Below are 20,286 nucleotides of genomic sequence, written 5' to 3'. Positions count from 1 at the left end.
CTTTGGTCTCAAAATTTCACTTATATTCCATATTTCTAATGATGCACTTGTTCTCAAGAATAAAAGTCTGAATTCTAAAGCATACCATGCAAGTATTTCTGAGGCAGAAAATGTATCACACTTGTTTCACTGAGATTTGATAAAAGCATTATAAAAAGAAAAAATTTAATTACAGGACTCAGAGTTTCCACCTTCATTAAATGCAATACCATATTTTATAGAATCTAAGACCCTTCAATTATTAAATGCATTCATATTATAAGTATCACTTAGAAAAGAAATCCTGGCAATTACAAATAAAAGGCCATATTGATGCTAAGACATACCCTGATTTTGTAGATGTTAAAATGTGAAAAAGTATGTTTCAAAATGAATGAAATATTATGAAGAATTTGTGTAAAAAAATGACATAAATTAGGAATTTAATGGTTAGGTGAAAAAATAGACTAATAGTCACTTACTTTACTGTTTTTAATTTTTTTACTTCCTCTACTGTCATCTTAAATTAAGATTGACCATTGACTACACATCAGTTTAAATTTTGAATTTTTTTACTACTTTTAAAAGAAAACCTATATGTATCATTGAAATTTCCCTTTTCATCAACCTTCTTTATTTTTTCTAATATAAAAGTTCCATGATGCCAAATACTATAAAGATTTTTGCCAATAAATCAAATGTTAGTACTTCTGCTCATAATAGTTCAGACTCAAGGAAAAGCAAAAACTTAAGACATATAGCCAGCATTTCATATCCCTCTGACCTTTTCTCTAGCTCTAGTTGTGGTGAGAGGCTTGACACTGGTTCTGGGGTCATCAGTAAGTATACTAAAAGCATCACTTCCCAGAAATTAAAAACAAATCAGAGCTCTTCCTCTTCCGAACCAAGTCAGTGAACTGCAAAGGCACAGACATAAGGTAAAGACCTGGAGGAAAAATGGGATAGTGGCATGACTCTGAGATCAGAAACACACAGTCTCAATTTGCCATGTCCTTTATTTTCAGCAAGCTTTTAAACTAATAATAATGGAATAGCTTCTTACACATTTAATTGTGCCTTCGCTTGTACAAGGCCCTTTCTCATCAATCATATTTTAAACTCCATGGCCTGTGTGGTAGCATGGTTGGCTCTCTTTGTTTTTTTGTAAATGAGGAATCTGTAGCACAGAGTGGTTGAGTGCCGTGATTGTTGGTTACAGCTGGTTAGAGGCAGGTGGAAGAATGGAGGCCTGGCCTTCTATTAATATCATTCCTGCTGTGTGCTGGCTTTAGCCATCGTGAGAGAACTACACTGAGCTTGGGGGAACTGAGAGACACACTGGGAAGGGTGGACTCTAGAATAGTACCAGAAACTGGAAACCTGAAGGTCATGGAAAGGGTGGCAGGGAGTACAACTGTGGATATGAAAAAGACTCAGAGAGAAGGAAGAAAAGAAGTTACTGTTGGAGGGAAAATCCTGTCAAAACTCATAAAATACTGAAAAGATATAGAGTGATTGCATTAATTTCCTAGGGCAGCAGTACAAATTATTACAAACTTGGTGCTTAAAACAACAGAAATTTATTCTCTCACAGTTATGGAGTCTGGAACCCCAAATCAAGGTTTAAGCAAGACTGATCTCCCTCTGAAGGTTCTGGGGAAGAATCTCTCCTGTTTTCTTTCTAGTTTCTGGTGGCCTCTGGAAATTCTTAGTGTTCATTGGTTTGCAGCTACATGACTCCTTTCTATGACTTCATCTCTACATGGCCTCTTCTCTTTGTGTTTCTTCTCCTCTTCTTCTAAGAACACCAGTCATTGGATTAAAGATCCAATGTATTCCAGTGTGATTGCATCTTAACTAATCCACAAAGACCCTATTTACAAAGAATGGCAAATTTTGAGGTTCCAGGTGGACATGAAATTCCAAGGGACTCTAGTCAACTAACTAGAATTCATTCTAAGGCTGGTTTCCTTATTAATCACTTCTGAGGCTTTGCACACTAAAGTAGCAGCAAGATCTAAGTGTCTTCATCTTACAGGTGACCGAGTGCCTCCCACAGAAAACATTCTAGTGAGCCTTCAGGCCTTGGACTGGATCCAAAGAACATAGATAGGTTGGATAAGGCTTCAATAGTCCTGTTCCTGATTCCCTGCTGAGTTCTATTATGGCCAAGGTGATGCTTGGCTTTTTATGGTGACTCTCTGGCTGTCATGCTTAACTGCAGCTACCTAAAATCTCAAAACTCATTTTTTTTAAGCTGGAATCTGGTTGGCCCATTTTGTACCTTGTTTACCACCATTATGCCAGGTAAAGCCCTTGGCACTTCAGCCTCTTCATCGGAAGACCTGGGAAGGAAAGGAAATTAATGTATACTGAGGGTGCACATGCTAGATGCTATATATATATATTATCTTGCTTATCAAACCACCTTTGAGGTGAATGTTACATGGAGGAAAATGAGGCTTAGAAAAGTAAAGTAACTTGCTAAAAGCCACCTAGTTAGTAGGTATGGGAGTTGAGATTTGAGCTTCGATCTGTTTGTCTGTATAGCCATGCTCCCCCTCTAGAAGGCTAATAAAACATACACGTTATGCATGGAAACCCCTGGGAAGAAAGGCCTGTGCTATGGCTTAATGTCTTCTCCAAAACCCATGCTGAAAGTTAATCACCATTGTGACAGTATTGAAAAGTGGGACTTTTAATAAATAATTAGGCTGTGAGGACTCTGCCTTTCTGAATGGGTTAATGCCCTTATCCTGGAGTGAGTTATTTATCACAGGATTGAGTTGATTATCATGAGAGTGGGCTCCTGATAAAAGGATGAGCTTGGTCCCCATTTTCTCTCTCTCTTGTGTGCTTGTTTATCCTCTGCCTTCCACCATGGGATGACACAGCAAGAAGGTCCTCACAATATGCAGCACCTTGATCTTGGACTTCCCAGCCTCCACAGCTGTGAGCCAAATAAACTTCTTTTCCTTGTAAATTACTCAGTCTGCAGTATGGTGTTATAGCAGCAGAAAATAGACTAAGACACCCTGTATCCACATTCCTGTTGGAAAAGTCAAAGCATGGGCAACGTGGGTTGAGTCACTGGCATTTCTCCCTCCAGGCCTTCTGACTTTTATGCATCAGCCCTTTGGGACCACAACACAGTCCTCTAGAGTTCAGCTGCTTTGATGTGATATAATACTAACATTTTTTATATCAGCCAAGTGTCTATATCCATAACTTTAAAAAGATACATAAAGTTGGTCAAAGGGTATAAACTTGCAGTTATAAGATGACTAGGTTCTAGAGACCTTAAGTACAGCATGGTGACTATGTTAGTAATAATGTATTTTGTACTTAAAATTGTCTAAAAGAGTAGATCGTGAATATATTCACATCTCAAAACGAGGTATTTTTCTCCTCCAGTAAGAGATGGAGATGATTCGAATTCAAGTCTGTTTGATTTCAAAGTTCCTACTCTTTTAACCAGAAACTAGTATACCTCTAATGACTGCACACTAGTGCAAATCAACTGTTATTAATTTTATGCCTAACTTTTTCTTACTTCTGTGAGCCAATTTTGGGTAACAAAAAAGAATGCTCTCTAAATTTAAGGTTTTAACGTTGAGACTCACTTCAAAATTTATTCCACTAAAATATGGAGGCACATAGAGAAGATTTTAATTCAAAGAAACATTACTAATTAGAAACAGTTCTAATAGTAAGAAAGAAGTATAAAGCTATCCTGAAATTAACCTATAAACAACTCCTATAACTATCATTTGCCTCAGTTCTCATCAGTCTGTTGGCACAAATTAGGTTACAATAACATTGGTACCTAAATTTTGCTGGATTATTGGCCCCTTCTTGGTGACAAAGGTCTATCTGCAAAATATCTCCCCTAAGTATTTCTGGGAGTTATTAGCTGTCTAATTTTCATAAATGAGCTCCCTTCTTCTGCCCCTGCTACTACTCCAATAGCATCCTCTTGTATTACTACATAGGAAAGTCATTTCAACACTTTCTGAACATCATGTTTTTCTGCTCCTCTGGAACCACTGTCATTGCCTTTGAGCTTTGATGGTGCTTTATTTCTTGCAGAATTATATAGAAATACTCATATTCCACGGCCAGACACAGTTGCTCACGACTGTAATCCCAGCACTTTGGAGATTTAGGCAGCATTACTAGTATTTTATGTCACATAAAACCTATGATGAAAATAATCTTTCAGCTTCTTCCTACGGCTGATATCGCTCCTTGAACTTTAGACTTAGGTGACCTAAGAACAAACATGACGTCAACTCTATTTCCTTGTCCACAGGCACACAAAGTTTTGGACAGATCCCTTTTATTCCTCTCTTCAGTATTTAACAAATACATTTTGATTGCCTCCTATAAACCAGGCATTCCATTAGGACTGAGAATGCTGAAAACGATACATACAATGGTGATAGAGACAATAAACAAATAAATATATAATGTGCTGGGAGGACAGATGATCAGGAAAGGCATTTCAGATAGGTTACCTTTCAGCGGCTACCTGAGAGAAGTGAAGGAGGGGAACATTTGTTGTCTGAGAATGAGCTGTTTCAGGCAAATAAGATGGCATATGCAAAGCCAGCGGGCAGGAGTATGTCCTCTGGGTTCCAGGAATGGCAAGAATGCCTGAATGGTTGCAGTTAAGTGAGCACAGACGAGAGTAGAGTGCTAGGGGTTAAAGAATGATCCAGAAGCCAAATCATTTAGGGCTACATATATCCTTGTAATTATTTTGGCTCTTATTCAGTGTCAGAAGAGAACCATTTAAAGTGTTACAAAGAAGTGGTATTAGCTTAGTTCTTTTTGAAAGAACAACTCTGGCTGCTGTTCACAGAGTTGACTATGGGAGGAGGAGGTTGGAAAGAGTTGAAGCAGAGAGACTAATACAATAATCTGAAGGAGAAAGGTTAGGGCTATATCAGGATAGTAGCAATTGTTGTAGAAATGTTGCATTCTTGATATGTTTGAAATGTAGACAGGGCAGCATATGCTGGTAAATTGAATGTGGGATATGAAATAAAGGATTCAAAGATGACTGCAAAATATTTTTCCTAAGCAACTGAAATAATGAGTGGCAGTTTATTGAGATGGGAAAAACAAAGAAGGTTAGGGCTTTGCTTTGGAGACAGGAAATTCAATTTTAGGCATGTTGTGGTTCAAATGCTTAATAGATATCCAAGAAGATACTATTGAGTAGGTAGTTGGAAATACAAATCTGGAGTTCAGAGGAATGGTCCAGGAATATACACACACACACACACACACACACACACACACACACACACATACATTTGGGACTAGTTGATGGGTAGATGGTATTTATAGACAGAAGACCACACAAGTAAGTGCAGACAAAGAAGATGTGAAGGACCAGCAAAGGAGAAGAGGAAGGTAATGAGGTAAAAAGGGAAACAAAAGAAAAGAATCTGAAAGGCAGGTGAAATCAGTGTGTCACAGTGGGAGAGATCAACCCCATCAGCTGTTGTTAATTGATTATTTATGAGCAGGAATGACACCTGGTCATCAGTTTTGGCAATGGAGGCCATTGGTAACCTAGAGAAGAGCTATTTCAGAGGAAAGGTGGCAAGAAGATAGTATAGCTTTCAAGTGGGAATGGTATTAGAAGAATTGGAGACAACAGTAAACTGCTTTGAAAGTTGAGAGGTTAAGGGAGCAGTTAATTGAAATGACAACTGCAAGAAAAGTGAAGGCAAAGAGGATATTCTCTTCAGAGGAAGAAAGCTGTTGCAGCCAGGTGTGTAGGCTGATGGGAGTGATTGGTGGCTGAGATGTACTGAGGCTTATGGTGCCTTCCCCTGGCCTTCCTGAAGCTGTGGACAGAGCCTGGACCTCCTGCTCTGGGACTTCTCTTGGGGTATTGAAATCTCTTCCTATAAAATATTGCTTACCCAAGATCATTTGCTAATAGAAATGATTTGGGTTTCTCCCTTTAGCTATGACAGATGCTTTTCTGTGCCCCTTCTTTTTATATGAATTTCAATAACTGTGAAGGTTTGGACAGCTCCCCTTGCTGCTTACATTCTGAGTCTCACTGAAACGCTTCCGAAAGGATGGACTCTCATCTTCTGTTCCATCTTCTGGCAAATGTTAGGACACCTTAGCTGAGTGGCCTGACAGTTTCATCTCCAGGACGTTGTCTGCTCAGGGTAGACAGGTGCCATTCACTTGGTGTCATTCATCTGGATGACTTACAGGGAAGAGCCTCATGAGCACCTTTCAACTTCTTTCTCTTTTCCCTTTCCAGGAACTGCTACCTCCGTGGGCAGATTAACTCTTCTTAGTGGTCACCAACTACACCAGCAAGCATGTTTGATTCTCAGTTTGGGCTGAATAAGGATCCACAGACCTTCCTATAACTACAAACACAAGATAGAACATTCAGAGCCTTTTTGAGGTCAATAGTGGTGTTAAAGAGCCCATGGACATGGACCTTAAAGTCCCTCTTCCTAGGCTGCAAATTCATTCTCAAGATTATTAATCTTAATCTCAGATTCCATATTAAAGCTATGTATTTTTAAAGGCCTGGAGAGAGAGTATCTGGTTCATATAGCAAATGCTTTCCCACAACCAGAAAACAAATTAAACATCAGTGCTATCTGGCTGGGATATGCATTGTCCTTTTAATGCCGGGATTATAATGCAAGTGAGAGTGCATTGTCATCATAGTGGAAGGATAAGACTTATACAATGAGCACACATTTTAACATGTAGGTTTATATAATTAGCACTTGTTTAACAACACATCCAAGCATAACTGTGAGTGAAAAAACTAGAAGTAACTCCTACAGCAAAAAGACAGTTTATGTCAAAGATATGCTTGGTGCCAGTTAGTACTTGATCAGTGATTAATTCACTTGTCTTTTTTATATTTAGTTATTTCTTCTCCTATCCCCAGGAGGTCCTGGAAGAATAAACTTATTTCTTTTCAAAAGAAATTTGTTTCAGAATAAGAACTAATAAAATATATCTAAATGGTGTGGCCTCTGTTATAAGAAAAAGTCAGAGTAAATCCAAGTAAACATGACAGGTGTTCCCTTACTGCTTGTCAGGTGACAATACTCATAACAATGATCTGTTTTACGTGAAGGGAACAAAGACATAAAATATATGACTTTGCTTTCCAGAATGTCACTTTAACTGTGCAGGATCATTATAATTCAAATACAACCTACACCAACTTTTCTACAAGACCCTCTAGTCTTATTCCTTCTCATTACATTCCTAGTTCTTTATCTTTCTCCATCTACTTCCTCCTGTCTTAAAGTCTTTACTTTTATGTTCTCTTCCTCTCCTTTTGAGACCTGACCCAAGTCCCATATTCTCCATAAGACCCTTCCTGACTTCTGCACTGATACTGAATCTTTCTTCTGAACGTCACTAACATGCATTTTAGATTCCAGCCATGTGGCTCTTGGCCAGTGCTGCCTCAGATTGTTAGGGATATCATCAATTTCACTGACAAAATTATAAGCCCCGCTGAGACAGGAATCATTTGTAAATTATCTGATTTCTCCAAAGTTAGTCAACAAAGGGATCTCAGTAAAACATAATGATGGGAAATCTTCTCAAAAGAGGTGAGACTGGACCTAGCAAATGAAAGAGGGATATGGTTTTGAAAAAAAGAGGCAAAGCAAGACAAATTAATTTGCTTAAAGCAATAGGGGTATGCACAAAGGCACAGAAATGAGAAGAAAGAGGAATATGTGCAGGAAGCATATGTAAGGTGATCAGATGAGAAAAATGGTTTCATGCTAGGGAGCAATGGTAGAAATTTTTCTGTTAGATTGGACGAGGTCAGGTTATAAATCTCTTAAAATCCAGAAAGATGAAATCACACTTGATGTCTTAGAATTGAGATGACACAGGAATATCATCTCAGGTTCTAGTTCAAATGGATGGGTAGTTGTACCTGTGGTCTGGGCTGAGCAGCATTTTGACACCATACCTTTGTTCACCTGAAAAGGTCATGAATAATTTATGATAATGATTAGTGGTAATTGTCACAGGTGCGGTGTTGAGGGAGTTGAAGCAAGCATGTTACACATTTGCCAGCTCTATTAGAGTGAGTTCTGAACTCTGTAGTGAAAAGAATGACAGATGCAGTGTTTATCCTGGCAGTGGGGAGAGAGAACATATTGGGAAGTTATTATGAACTCAGGCTTGAGGTGATGAGAGTTTACAATAAGGGTCGACAGTGGAGTGGGGAGGAAGGGTCAACGACATCTGGAAATAAACAGGTAAGTGGGTGAAAAAAAGCAAAGCCTCCCAATGAGCTTTAAGGTTTTGAGTATGAGTATCTGCAGAGTGTAAAGTCTTTCTTTTAAATAAGAATACAGGTTAATAATTTGCCAGCTGAGATCAATGCTACTGCCTGCCTCTGCTATGTGTCCTAGTCATGCAGGAGTTAAATCTACAGAAAGCTGTAGAATGCTATTATTTCAGAGCCCTGCAAAAATGTAATTTGATTAGTCTATTGGACGATATTCCAAAGAACCAAATGTCTTCCATGAATCAGTCAGAAATGCTTAGGAAAACCAAAATAAAAAATGCTTTCTAAGCCAATAAAGGTGCTAATTAGTGCCTTCTGCATATCTAACTACATCTTCTCCAGTAATACATTTTGCAGGGTTAAGTGCGGTGTCTGCTGCTTCAGATGGCAGAAGTCCACCTAACAGTGGGGAGGGTGGCTGGAGACTCGAGTTTCTAAAAGAGAGTTAAAACTGACATTTTAACCCATGGAAGGAGTTGTATTGAATAGACTGGGAAAATTTTTTTTTCTCACTTTAACTTTTCCCCAAAGCAACCCTTAGGAAACTTGGGGATAGTAGGACTTTTTTTTTCTTTCTCCCTCCCCAAACACTCTTAGAGAGTAAAATCTGGTTTTAAAGAACTTAACAAGGGTATCCTGGAGGTGGGGGGAATAGAGAAAATATCAAAACCAAGTCACTAGAGAAGCCAGTATAGAATTGAGGAAGACCTAGAAAGTGGCCTTTTGTGGGGGATGCAGGTACACATGTGAACTACCTGTGGCAGCCTCAAGCCTAGTGCCTGCAGAGAGCTGGGGAAATCTGGGTAACAGGAGTAGTTTGTCTGTCCTGTGATGGCATTCCCTAGGTGTGAGCTTTCTGCTCTGATCAGAGGTAGCAGACTCAAATGCTTCCAGGAGCCAGACAGGTAACTGCTAATAATAGAAGCAAGTGGAATAGCGACTGCAGAAAATCAGAGAGTATGTTGTTGCCTTCAACAGATTGCTGCCATGAAGACACCTGGGCTGGGGCTGCTTGCTCTTCCAAGTTTTAAGGAAAGTCTAGCAATCCCAATCCCTGTGAGAACTGGCACATGGTGAGCCACCAGCTTGCATCTCTCCATTCAAGTTCATTATTGAGAACAGGCAAAGGGAAGCAGGAGGACCTGGTCCTGACAAACCTATCCTCAGGCCCCAGGTAATTTACCTCACAATTTTAACAAAATGGGGAACACAAAACAAAACAACCCCCCAACAGGCAGTGAATAATAGTTTCATATTGCCCTGTGTAAGGCTCTCAACTGCCTGGGTCTAAATGTTGGAAAAGCCTATCACTGTATCACTGCTTCTGCAATGATCAGGAAATAAATGTACAGTAACACTGTGAAAATACCCCTTGGTCTTCCAGGACCTTGGGAGCCCAGAAAGTAAAATGGAAATCAAAAAATAAAACTAATTAATCTTTAATAATTTTAAAACAATTTTTAAAATGAGGTTCATCTTGTGAGTTTAAAAAATCATATTCAGTTTTCCTTGTCTTGGTTTTCTCCAAAATCTAAGCTTAGCAGCAGAAAAGGCTGTATGTCTGAATGTACTGTCATTAGACAGATATTTGTATCATTTGAAACAAGATCAAGAAGAAACAGGAGTTTCTTCTTGAGATCAGGAGTTCAAGACCAGCCTAGTCAACGTGGTGAAACCTGCCTTTTCTAAAAATACAGAAAAATTAGACAGGTATGGTGGTGCATGCCTGTAATCCTAGCAACCAGGGAGGTTGAGGCAGAAGAATCACTTAAACCCCAGGAGGTGGAGTTTGCAGTGAGCTGAGATCACGCCATTGCAGTCCAGCCTGGGTGACAAAGTGAGACTCTGTCTCAAAAGAAAAAAAAAGTAAAGGAGTCTGGTAGCTGTTTTGTACATCTACGAGAGTGAGATTCCAGTGAGGGGAGACAAACATCACCCCTGACACCCTCTAATTATAAGTGACTGTTGGGCCTCACAGGATACTAGTTGTACTGTGGAAGGCAAGAAAGCCCTTTCCTTAGCTGGTTCTAAAAGTGTGTAACGCTTTCTTATGTGTCATCAGACCAGAAAACACCCCACTGTGACCCAAACGGGTCTACTTTGCATGTTCCCTAGCAAACATTTTACTGTTAGGGACTTTTTCTCTTGGAGCATGCGCTTGGTTCCCTGGCAACCAGATTGCTCCTGATCAGGCAACAAGACAGAGGGCATGGTCCGTGGAGTGCATCCACTAGATCTGTGTGGGCACTAGAATCCCTTCAAGAAGTCTTGGGTGAAGGGCTATAAATTCTGGATGACTAGGTTTTCTGGATGACTCCATTTCTTCAGGGGTAGGGTTTTTGAAAATTCAGCAAGGCTGAGCTGACTCTTCTCATCAATATCTGAAAACAGATCATTTCCTCTTTGACAGTTTGTGCAATGCATTGTGGCTACAAGGCCAGATCCCTGGCCTGATGTACACATTTATTCACACATTCTAGGAAACCCAGGGCAATAGCAGGCAAATGAAAGACCAAAGCAGTGGCAAGAATGTCAGTGCTGGCAGAATATGCAGCCAAATGTCTTAGAACTATGGAATGTTTTAGGTGAAAATAGGTGTTCAAAAGCTCTCCAGAATTATCTAGATGAGCTAAACCAGGCACAAATGGAGGCTTACTTTGTGAGTTACATGCAATTAGTAGATAGAAGTGTTGCTGGTAGAAAGGGGTCAGGAATAAATTTTTTAAAATTGCTTGCAACAATTAATATTTATTTTATCTTCCATTTAGGCAACTTATTTAATTCATTGTGGCATCAAGTCATTACAATATGATTGCCAAAAAATTACACTGTGCTTGTATCTATGACATGATTAATAAGGTGGCAAATAGGCTTTCTCTCATCTGACAATTTCAATCAATTGGCAGTGGTTTTCTGAGTTTCGAAAGCTCTGAGGTGGAGTTGGGTGCAGTCGGCGAGAATGATGCAGTGGATTAGCCATGCCTGCCCTCTGAAACTTGGGTATCAAATCAAACTCTGACTCCTGGAGCTGCCTCACTGGGTGAGGGAAGAGCTAAGTGGGAGAGCATTACATTCAGAGCAGCTCTTTTTAAGTCGATTTAAATTATTAGAATTTTGAAAAAGATTTTATATGATTGTGGAATTCCTATGATAAAACCTGGTATTTTAGAACTATGAAGGTAATGGGGAAAAAAGACTAGTGTTCTAAGTTCATTTCTGACTTGATGCATAAGTTTGCATTAAATATTCTGTAAATTACATAAATGTTTGTCACAAAATGTCACATAGAAAATTTTTGGAACATCACACTTATTTCCTAATAATGGTCATTCACTCTGATATTCCATCCTTGATAGTGGCTCCCTAGAACGTTTTATTATGAGCATTTATATATTCTCTTTATGTTTTCAACTTCTCAAGTTTATATATGTATGCCAGCTTACCCTGTATTTTTTTTCAAAAATCCACTCATGAAATTTATTCTGAACAAAGAGTAGTAAATGACTCAATCTTATGTGGTAAATCCAATCAGTTTGTCATGGTTTTCCTGAAGAATTGATAAGAAAGTGACAAAATTGGTAATGATGTCTGCCATGGGAGTAGCATTGGGAATGATAGCACAGAAGCCTTACATATTCCCACACACTATCTTTAAAATCCATTCTGTTTCTCACCTTGCCTGTCTCTTATGATGAGAGTTGCTATTGTTTTGTAGAGCAGAGACATTACTGTATCTATTTTCTCACTACCTCTTTAAACTGTAGTCCTGTATTCTGAGCTTACTTAGGAATCCACTGTTGCCAAGTGTGGTGGCTCATGCCTGTAATCCCAGCACTTTTGGGAGATGCTGGGATCACAGGCATGAGATGGGTGGATCGGTTGAGGCCGGGAGTTCCAGACCAGCCTGTCTAACATAGTGAAACCCCATCTCTAAGATACAAAAAATTAGCCGGATGTGGTGGCCCATTCCTGTAATACCAGCTATTTAGAAGGCTGAGGAACGAGAATCACTTGAACCCGGGAGGCAGAGGTTGTAGTGAGCTGAAATTTTGCCACTGCACTCCAGGCTGGGTGACAGAGCAAGACTGTCTTAAAAAAAATTTACTATTTACTTGCAAGTCAGTAACACATCTCCAGCCTTTATCATTCTAGACTAGTCTTCTTTTCCCATTTAACAGTGTCACTGAGCCTTTTGAACATCTTCTGAAAACAGTGGGTATTCTTATCGCCACCCCCAAAATCTGGCATTCAGAAACAAATTCACAGGTACCTGTGGTCTGTTTCTAGACTCTCTCCTCCGACAAGAACCCTAGCCCTTTATTCTCTTCAGTATTCTTTCATAGGTTTAAACCATTCAGGATTGCTTTTCCAAAATCTCTCCTAACCTCTAATATCTTTATTATGGTAAAAACCTTTATGTTCTCATAGAAGTACAGTGTGGCAACACTTCCCAGTTTCATACATGTCACACATTTGTGCCCAGGAGAGCAACGAGTAAGCCGAAATGAGAACACTGGTGAACTTCTGAGGAATTTGCCCATATTCTAAGCACTTTCTTCTGCAGGTGTCAGGCATATGTTATGTCATGATACTGGGTCTGAATCTTGCAGTGAGCCCTGAATAAGCCTCTGTGATAACCAATATTTATTTCCTCTGTTCTGTCTTCAGCACCACTATCAGGCAAATGAACATTGAGCATCGTCTTTCTCACATTTACTTGTTTGCTCAAAAACCTTTCATGGTTATTCACGTCCTAATACATAAATATAGACTCCTCTTTCTTGCTTTCAAATAAGCTATGAGACGCTCTGTTGGCAGTATGGTGTTATACAGAAACAACAACAGCAAGCTGTAATAAGTTGCAGCAACCTACTGCAAGAAATTTATTTAATCTCTCTCAGCCTCAGTTTTGATCTATGTGAAGTGGAGATCAATAATATCTATTTCAGGGATTTGTTGTGAGAATTAAAAGAGATTGTGTGTGTAATATACTTAGCATATTGCCTGGCACCTAGTTAGTGCTAAATAAGTAGTAAATGTTATTGCTGAAATCAATAATAAAGGTAAGAATCAATGTCTAGATGCACTATTTTTGACTGACCATGGGCTCATTACTAAACGTCTATGAATCTCAGTTTCTCATCTGAAAAATGAGGATAGGTTCTAATTATAAGGCTGTTGGAAGGACTACATGATACAAATGAAGGGAAATATGCTTAATACATGTTGGGCCCTTCATGTGTTATTTTTTGCCTGTCCCCACACTTGCTTCACAACTTCCTGTAACATGAAAGAGCATCCCCAAATGCCCTGTGAGTGAATCAGACCACCCCTAGTACTCTGCTTTGCACTTGCTGTAGACATCTTTTTTCTCTTTAAGGGCAATGCCTCTTTTAGGGGCAATACCTCTTTTGCAGCCACGATATTCTCCCCATTCTTAAAACTCCAAGACAAGTACCACTTCCTCTACGAAACCTTTGCTGAATACTACATTTACCACTGACTTCCCTCTCTATTGAGCCAGTACATTTCTCCACGTGCTTGTCATACAATTTAGCCAGTAGTTTCATTCTGTCTGTTCACTACAGAGATGCCTTATATTTCATGCCTCTCAAACCTGAGATATGGAAATTCAATTCTACCCTGGATTCATTTGGGGATGAGAAAATATTCCATAAGATACAAGGAGATAAAGTTCCCTTCTACTTTTTTTTGTTGTTGCAGTTTCTTTGTATGAACAAGGGATGGTTCAAATGACTGTGAAAGACTATATGAGGTAGGTAGAATCAGTGTTACTTCATAACAATATTTTACAGCCACACCTTTGCTGAATAAAATAAAAGTAGGGAAGTTTTCTTAATAATGCCACGGATCTTGGAATCTCAGGAAAGGTCACTAGTTTAGTCAGTGACTAGAACGTTTACAGCAGCTTTGAGAGAAATAGAGGTTCCTTAAACATCATAAAATTGTGAGTAAATTAAATCAACAAATGTTGACGTGGGGGGAAATTTAATTAGAACATATGCATAAATGACATTCTACTACACTGCAACTGTTCATGAGGACCTGTTTATAAAACAGTTACATTCAATATTTTCATTTGGCTAATGTAATTGATTATCATTCTACTTACTGGACAACAAGATATACAAATTCCAATGTTAGGTAGAAAGCAGTGAGAATCTCTTCATTGTAGGAAATACAAGGTCTCAAGTATGGTGCCCAGGACATCAGCATTAGCATCATGGGAGAACTTCATAGAAATGCAAATTCCCAATCCCCATCCCAGACCTACTGAACCAGAGCATTTGGAGGTACAGCCCAGAAATCTGTATTTGTGCATGTCCTCCAGATGACTTTTTCAGGCACACTCTATTTTTAAAACCACTGGAATAGACTATGAGCTCTTTCAGGTTAGGAACTCTGGTTCCTGTTCTTTTGTCACCCTCGCATTTTCAGGAGAATTCCAACTAGTTGTAAACCAAATATGCAGTACTGCATGCCCCTGCTGCTACCAATGCACACCTAGAATACTATTTGTCATAGGTTTTTCTCCTACAGGATTGGTTGTTTTTGCTACTTATAGAATCATAGAGCTATAAGAGACCATAGAAATCTCTCAGGCAACTCTGATTTTGTTGAAGAGGAAAATGAGAGCCACATTCCATGACCAATTCATGCTTCCATGGCTTATTACAGCAGTGACTCCATGTGGGTTGTCCTGGGACCCAAGGGCAAGCTGCTTCTGGGTTGCTCTGCTGCACATCACAAAATGATTTGTGACCCTAAAACAAAGAAGGAAAAATAAATTATGGCAGGCCTAATGAAACTGAGTTGGGTCAAGAAGTAAAAGACTCTCTTTTGCCTTTCCTTGAGACTCAAGGAGCTCGACTCTCTGTTAACACCAGAGTTTTCGTTATCCAGAGAAACATACTTTCCCACCCTTACAGAACAGAAGGAATTAAAGGGCAGGGCCCAAATATTCTTACTAAATGTAGCTACAAGAAAGTCAGCAACCCAAGTAGGATAACTTGTTCTCCCTTGGAACATTGATATCTGCATTGTATTTTTAATAAATTCTAAATTTATGCCAACTGGCTATTATATTTGATGGGGCTAAATGTGATCCATGGTATAGCTGAGCTATAGATATAAAGCTGAACTATATTATGACAGGATTCCATTCTCTTTGGAAGCACTTTCAAATGATCTGCAATGCAGGCCTATTGGATAGTGATGTTCATTTTTTTCCAGTAAAGGAGTTTGTTAGAGTTGCGTATGATTGGCTACAGGAGCTCTGGAGTTAGCAGGTAGAGAATGTTAGCTATGAGATATGAATCCTTCACTAGTATGAGAATCAACGTAGAGTTGCTTCAGTGACTGCTGGAGGTACTTCTTTCAGCATATAATTTTAACTTCTTCCCACAAGTTGGCGCCTAGCAAAGCTGTATTCCTGAAAGGTTCCCCAATGATATGCCATCTGTCAAAAGTGAGACATTCTGCCACCTTCATAATGAGCACTATCGGGCACCTAACACTTAAATTCTCACACCTTCTGTAATACAATGCTCTGGAAAACAGGAGCAGCTCCTCCACTGCAAGCTCTCTTCTGCAAAGGTGCGCCCATTATGGGATTATTAGAAACTAAGAGGAAATGCAAATGTTTGCTCTGGAAGGAAAAGATTTACAATGACCTCCCAGGAGACTATCTAAATCAACACATCTCATTGTTGGTATTTTCCCAAACACAGATCTTTGCATCAGTTTTCAGAAACTCCCACCCTATCCAGAGGGACCAGTTTCAATTCTTGCTGTTCTACTGCAAGTGTACCACAAAGGTATGTAATTTCCAAGCACTTTTCTTCCAGAGAAATCATTCTGTGCAACAATGGGTTTTATTAAATTATAAATAGGTGCTTGTCGAATGAATGGATGAGAGAATGAATAAAATATTTTCAAATCCCAACTTGCAAGAACAATATAAAACAGTTAGTAAAATTGGAAACAGACTAAATATCTGTCAATGGGGAAATGGCCAAATAAATGATTGGCCAGTTCATTTTACAGAATTCCATACAGTGATAAAAAGAATAGATAGAGATATACATACTGGCTTAGAAAGATCTATATGCCACGATTTTTAAGACAAAAAAAAAAAAAAGCAAGGTGCAGGAAGGTACATAGAGTATGTTACTATAAATAAAACAAACAAGTGAAAACTATAAAACATGTATGTAACTGCATAGGAAAAATGTCTGAAAGGATACACATAGATTTAACTGAAAGAGGGTCGGGATTGGTGGGGGTAATAGCTAAGGGGAGTGAGAGCATTATGTGTATGATTATAATATTTTTAACAAAGTGAGTATATCTTATGTATTTCTTTGACCATTAAATATCACTTAAAAAGTCAGTAATATTTTCACGATGATATGAAAATGTGTTTAATGACCAATGAATACTTATATTCTTGGTCAAGAGACTGAAGCCTTTGGAAAGCAGGAGCTATGTTCATTTTTGTGCCATGGGTACCTGGCATAGAACCTAGAACATGACAGATATTCAATACACATATGTATAAATGGGTAGGATAAACATTTGTACAATGAAGTCAATAGGATCACAGATTAGATCTTTCATGCACACTTTAGATTTCTCACCAGAATTTTTTTCTTCCATCAACCTCTTTTATATTCAGGTGGCTGTGTCAGTGTAATCAAGTGATTGGCATTCCTGATTCCCCTGTTAATTCCATGATTAAGTTATCCAAATTGAGCCATCTCCACTTCACATTATAAGTTTCAGTAATCAGTTGCACTGCATAGTGACCACAGTTAATAATAACTTATTGTGTTTTTCAAAAATGCTAAAAGAAAATATTTGTGATGTTCTCACCACAAGTAAGGTAGTGGGTATTTTTATTGACTTGATTGAATATTTCTACAATGTATACATAGATCAAAACATCACACTGCACTCCATAAATACATATTTGTCAATTAAAAATAAATAAATCAGTTTTTTAAAAAAAGACAAAATAATTAAAGAAAAAAATAAAATGTGAACATGATACTGATGGTATCTGGTAAGTGGACATCCCCAATGAGATAGGTACCTGTTGTTGAATGTGTAAATGGCTAAGTAAATGAATTATAATTAATCCAATTTAATTATGAAGTCATTAAAGTAAAATTAAACTATCTCAAATAGGCTCATTAGTATTGCATGTAAAGACAAAGCAAACAAAAACTTCAACAAAAGAGCTGAGCAAACCTGATAAAATCTTGTCAAAAGATCTGATTCCCATAGAGTTCATAAAAGACTTCCATAGTCTCCTGAGTTAGCTTAGTATCCCAGGGGAAGTTCAGAGATGGATTGGCATACATAACTATTTATATTTATAAATATAACAAATATAGAATTGTAATATGTATATGATTATAATAAAATTATAAATGATTTAGATATTTATATATACAGATCAAATTAAAAATATATATAATTTTAATAAAAATGATAAATATAATTTCCAGCTAATTGATGTTTATCATTTAAAGTGCCAAAGTGGACCAGAACAAGTTGACAACAGCATTTTTTTTTCTTAGCCAAGTACAAAAATAGTATAGAACACATTTTAATTCTACCTAGGGACTTACAATCATTATTTGTAAACATCAGTTCTTGTAGTTTGCATTTAACGACATTCTGATCTGTGTTGCTGAGGATGCCACAGACTGGTGCTCTTTTAAAATATCCTTCTTCGAGGCTACTGTTTAGATTTTTTTTTTCTGTTTCATTTCTTGCCTTCAGTGACCACTTCTTTGTGGGTGCCAGTGCACTGCCTCTGGTGGGTGTCTGTCCCACAGTCTCCCTGCCCTATCTAATTTACCATGTGCCTGTTGCGGAATGGGAAGCCAGTTAAGTAAACTCATACCATTGGATGCAAAGTACAGGCAAGTGGTCCCACAGTGGGGGTGCCAGTCAGTCCTTTAAGTAAGAGCATAGGAATGCTAGTGAATGCACCATTTGTCTATTTAGGATCCTCTTTTCCTTCAATATCTGGGAGATTGAGTGGGTGAGGTGACCAGAAAAAAATATGTTGGGTTAACAGAAAGATATTCATATTTTTAATACAGCATTCCTGAATGGCTGGAATTTTGGGAGAAAGATCCAGTGGAGATTCTCTTGGATCTGGGGTTTGGTGCTGATGAGCCAGACATCTGCACTCAAATCCCAGCCAGATTCCTTGGTTGTGGCTCATCAGCTAGAGGTATCAACATCCGTGTTTTTCTTGAAGCTCAAAAGCAGCGAATGGACATTGAGAACCCCACCTTGTATGGTAAGCAAGGTCCCTGCGGCATTGGCATCTCAGCATTGGCAATGAATCGGCACGGGGGCCACAGTGTAGGTGAGGAGATTGTGTGAAGTAGCATACAAACCCTCTATTCCAGTGACTTAACACACAAAAGATAGATTTCTTGGGCATCCTATATGTCATTGGAAGTTGGTATGTTTGGGAGAAAGAAGTTTCTATTTGCTCCATGTTGGCCTCACTCAGGAATCTGGCCTCTAATCTAGAACCTCACTAGTTGCAATGACAGGGAAAGGGAGAAATGGAGAATGACACTCAGCTCTTAAATCCTCTGCTTGTAACTTAGACACATTTCTAAGTCGCATAGCCACACCTAAGTCCAAGAGGGTGAGAATGTACACTACCAATCACCCAGAAGGAGGAAAGCTGGCAGTAGTGGTGAGCAGCACTAATATGTACCATAGCCACATACCCAGGAGACAGAGTAACCAGAATCTGACAAGGATTATCATGAGTCGTTAGGTGAAACCCTAGTTTCCTCATCTATGAGATTTAGAATACTATCGTTTACATCTTGAGCTATAAGTGATAATTATTAATCTGCCATGCCTCCTGATGTAACTATGTCTAAACCTTAGAAGAAATCAGGTATGTTGCTATATTTCTTCAGCTGATACAATCTTTTTCTCTAGGACATTACTAAGGATGTTCTTGGGGGTGCCTGTACTGTGGGGGAAAGATGCTTTGCAGTTCAATAGGTTTCTTTACTACAGGATTGATTTAATATGCTAAGGTGCACTTTCAGTCTCCTAGAAGCGATGCAGTGTAGCATTTTAAAACCATTTAAATACAAAAGGCCTCTTGGAGAAGCATTGAGGAAGATCTTCTCTATAGTACAGCATTTGAGGAATTCTGAGGGGGAAAATGACAAAATTCTGATTCTCAAATAAAGTATTTTAAATAAACAGATTCACTAAAAGAAAAGTCATGTGAGACAAAGTGTTTTTCTCAAGCAATTATCTGGAACAGGGACTTCACTTGGAGTTCTCATTTTAGCTCCTGTTTCTCCCGTTTTCATGTGGGTAAAATGGGTCTCAAAACTTCAGCAATGATATTATTTTTAAAAGAGTATGTAAAGCTGAAGGTGTTGCAATGTAGTGTTTCTTTACTTTTTAGATACAGTTGATGTTGCTCTTTGTTATCTTTTTGCAAGCAGCACAAAAATGCAAATTCTTTGATCAATTCTTTATTTCAGGAGAATAATAACACCATATTTGAGTAGTGTTTGAGCTTCTATGAAGTAAACATTTCACAAATAAATTGACATATGGATTATAGAGAAACTAGGAGTTGGCCCCTTATTCTGTGATCCCTGATGCACTCATATTTCTGCAACATAACACTTGATTCAAGGAAGCGGAGAAGGTCAAATATAAAACAAACAATAATAAAGCTAGTTGGCTGTTCAACAGATAGAATGGAAAATTATATCTCATTCAAAGTCAATATGAAATGTTTAAATTTGGGAGATGAGAATCAATTAGTCCATTGTTTAATCTACCCAAAGGCAAAAATAAAACTCTTATCCTACACTTCAGACTATTGTGTTGTCTGAATTGACTTAACCAATTTAATTGATAGGTTTTGTCCTAGTCTAATATAAAAACCTGCCATG

At 38.4% G+C, this 20,286-nt stretch overlaps 1 protein-coding gene across 15 annotated transcripts in view; it reads left to right on the top strand.

The window, feature by feature from the left end:
* ITPRID1 (ITPR interacting domain containing 1) overlaps positions 1-20,286 on the top strand; it is a 122,062-nt gene that overhangs the window by 24,253 nt on the left and 77,523 nt on the right. For all 15 annotated transcript variants that reach the window (XM_078342489.1, XM_035253481.3, XM_078342488.1 and 12 more), the window contains 3 exons: positions 14,024-14,075; positions 16,051-16,137; positions 18,436-18,638. In XM_078342489.1, the coding sequence (XP_078198615.1) occupies positions 14,024-14,075; positions 16,051-16,137; positions 18,436-18,638 (342 nt within the window). The remainder of the gene's footprint in view (positions 1-14,023; positions 14,076-16,050; positions 16,138-18,435; positions 18,639-20,286) is intronic.

This window comes from Callithrix jacchus, chromosome 11 (assembly GCF_049354715.1).
Source record: "Callithrix jacchus isolate 240 chromosome 11, calJac240_pri, whole genome shotgun sequence".
Classification (NCBI taxonomy): domain Eukaryota; kingdom Metazoa; phylum Chordata; class Mammalia; order Primates; family Cebidae; genus Callithrix; species Callithrix jacchus.
Note: the sequence above shows the minus strand (reverse complement) of the source record. Positions and strands in the feature narration are given on the sequence as shown.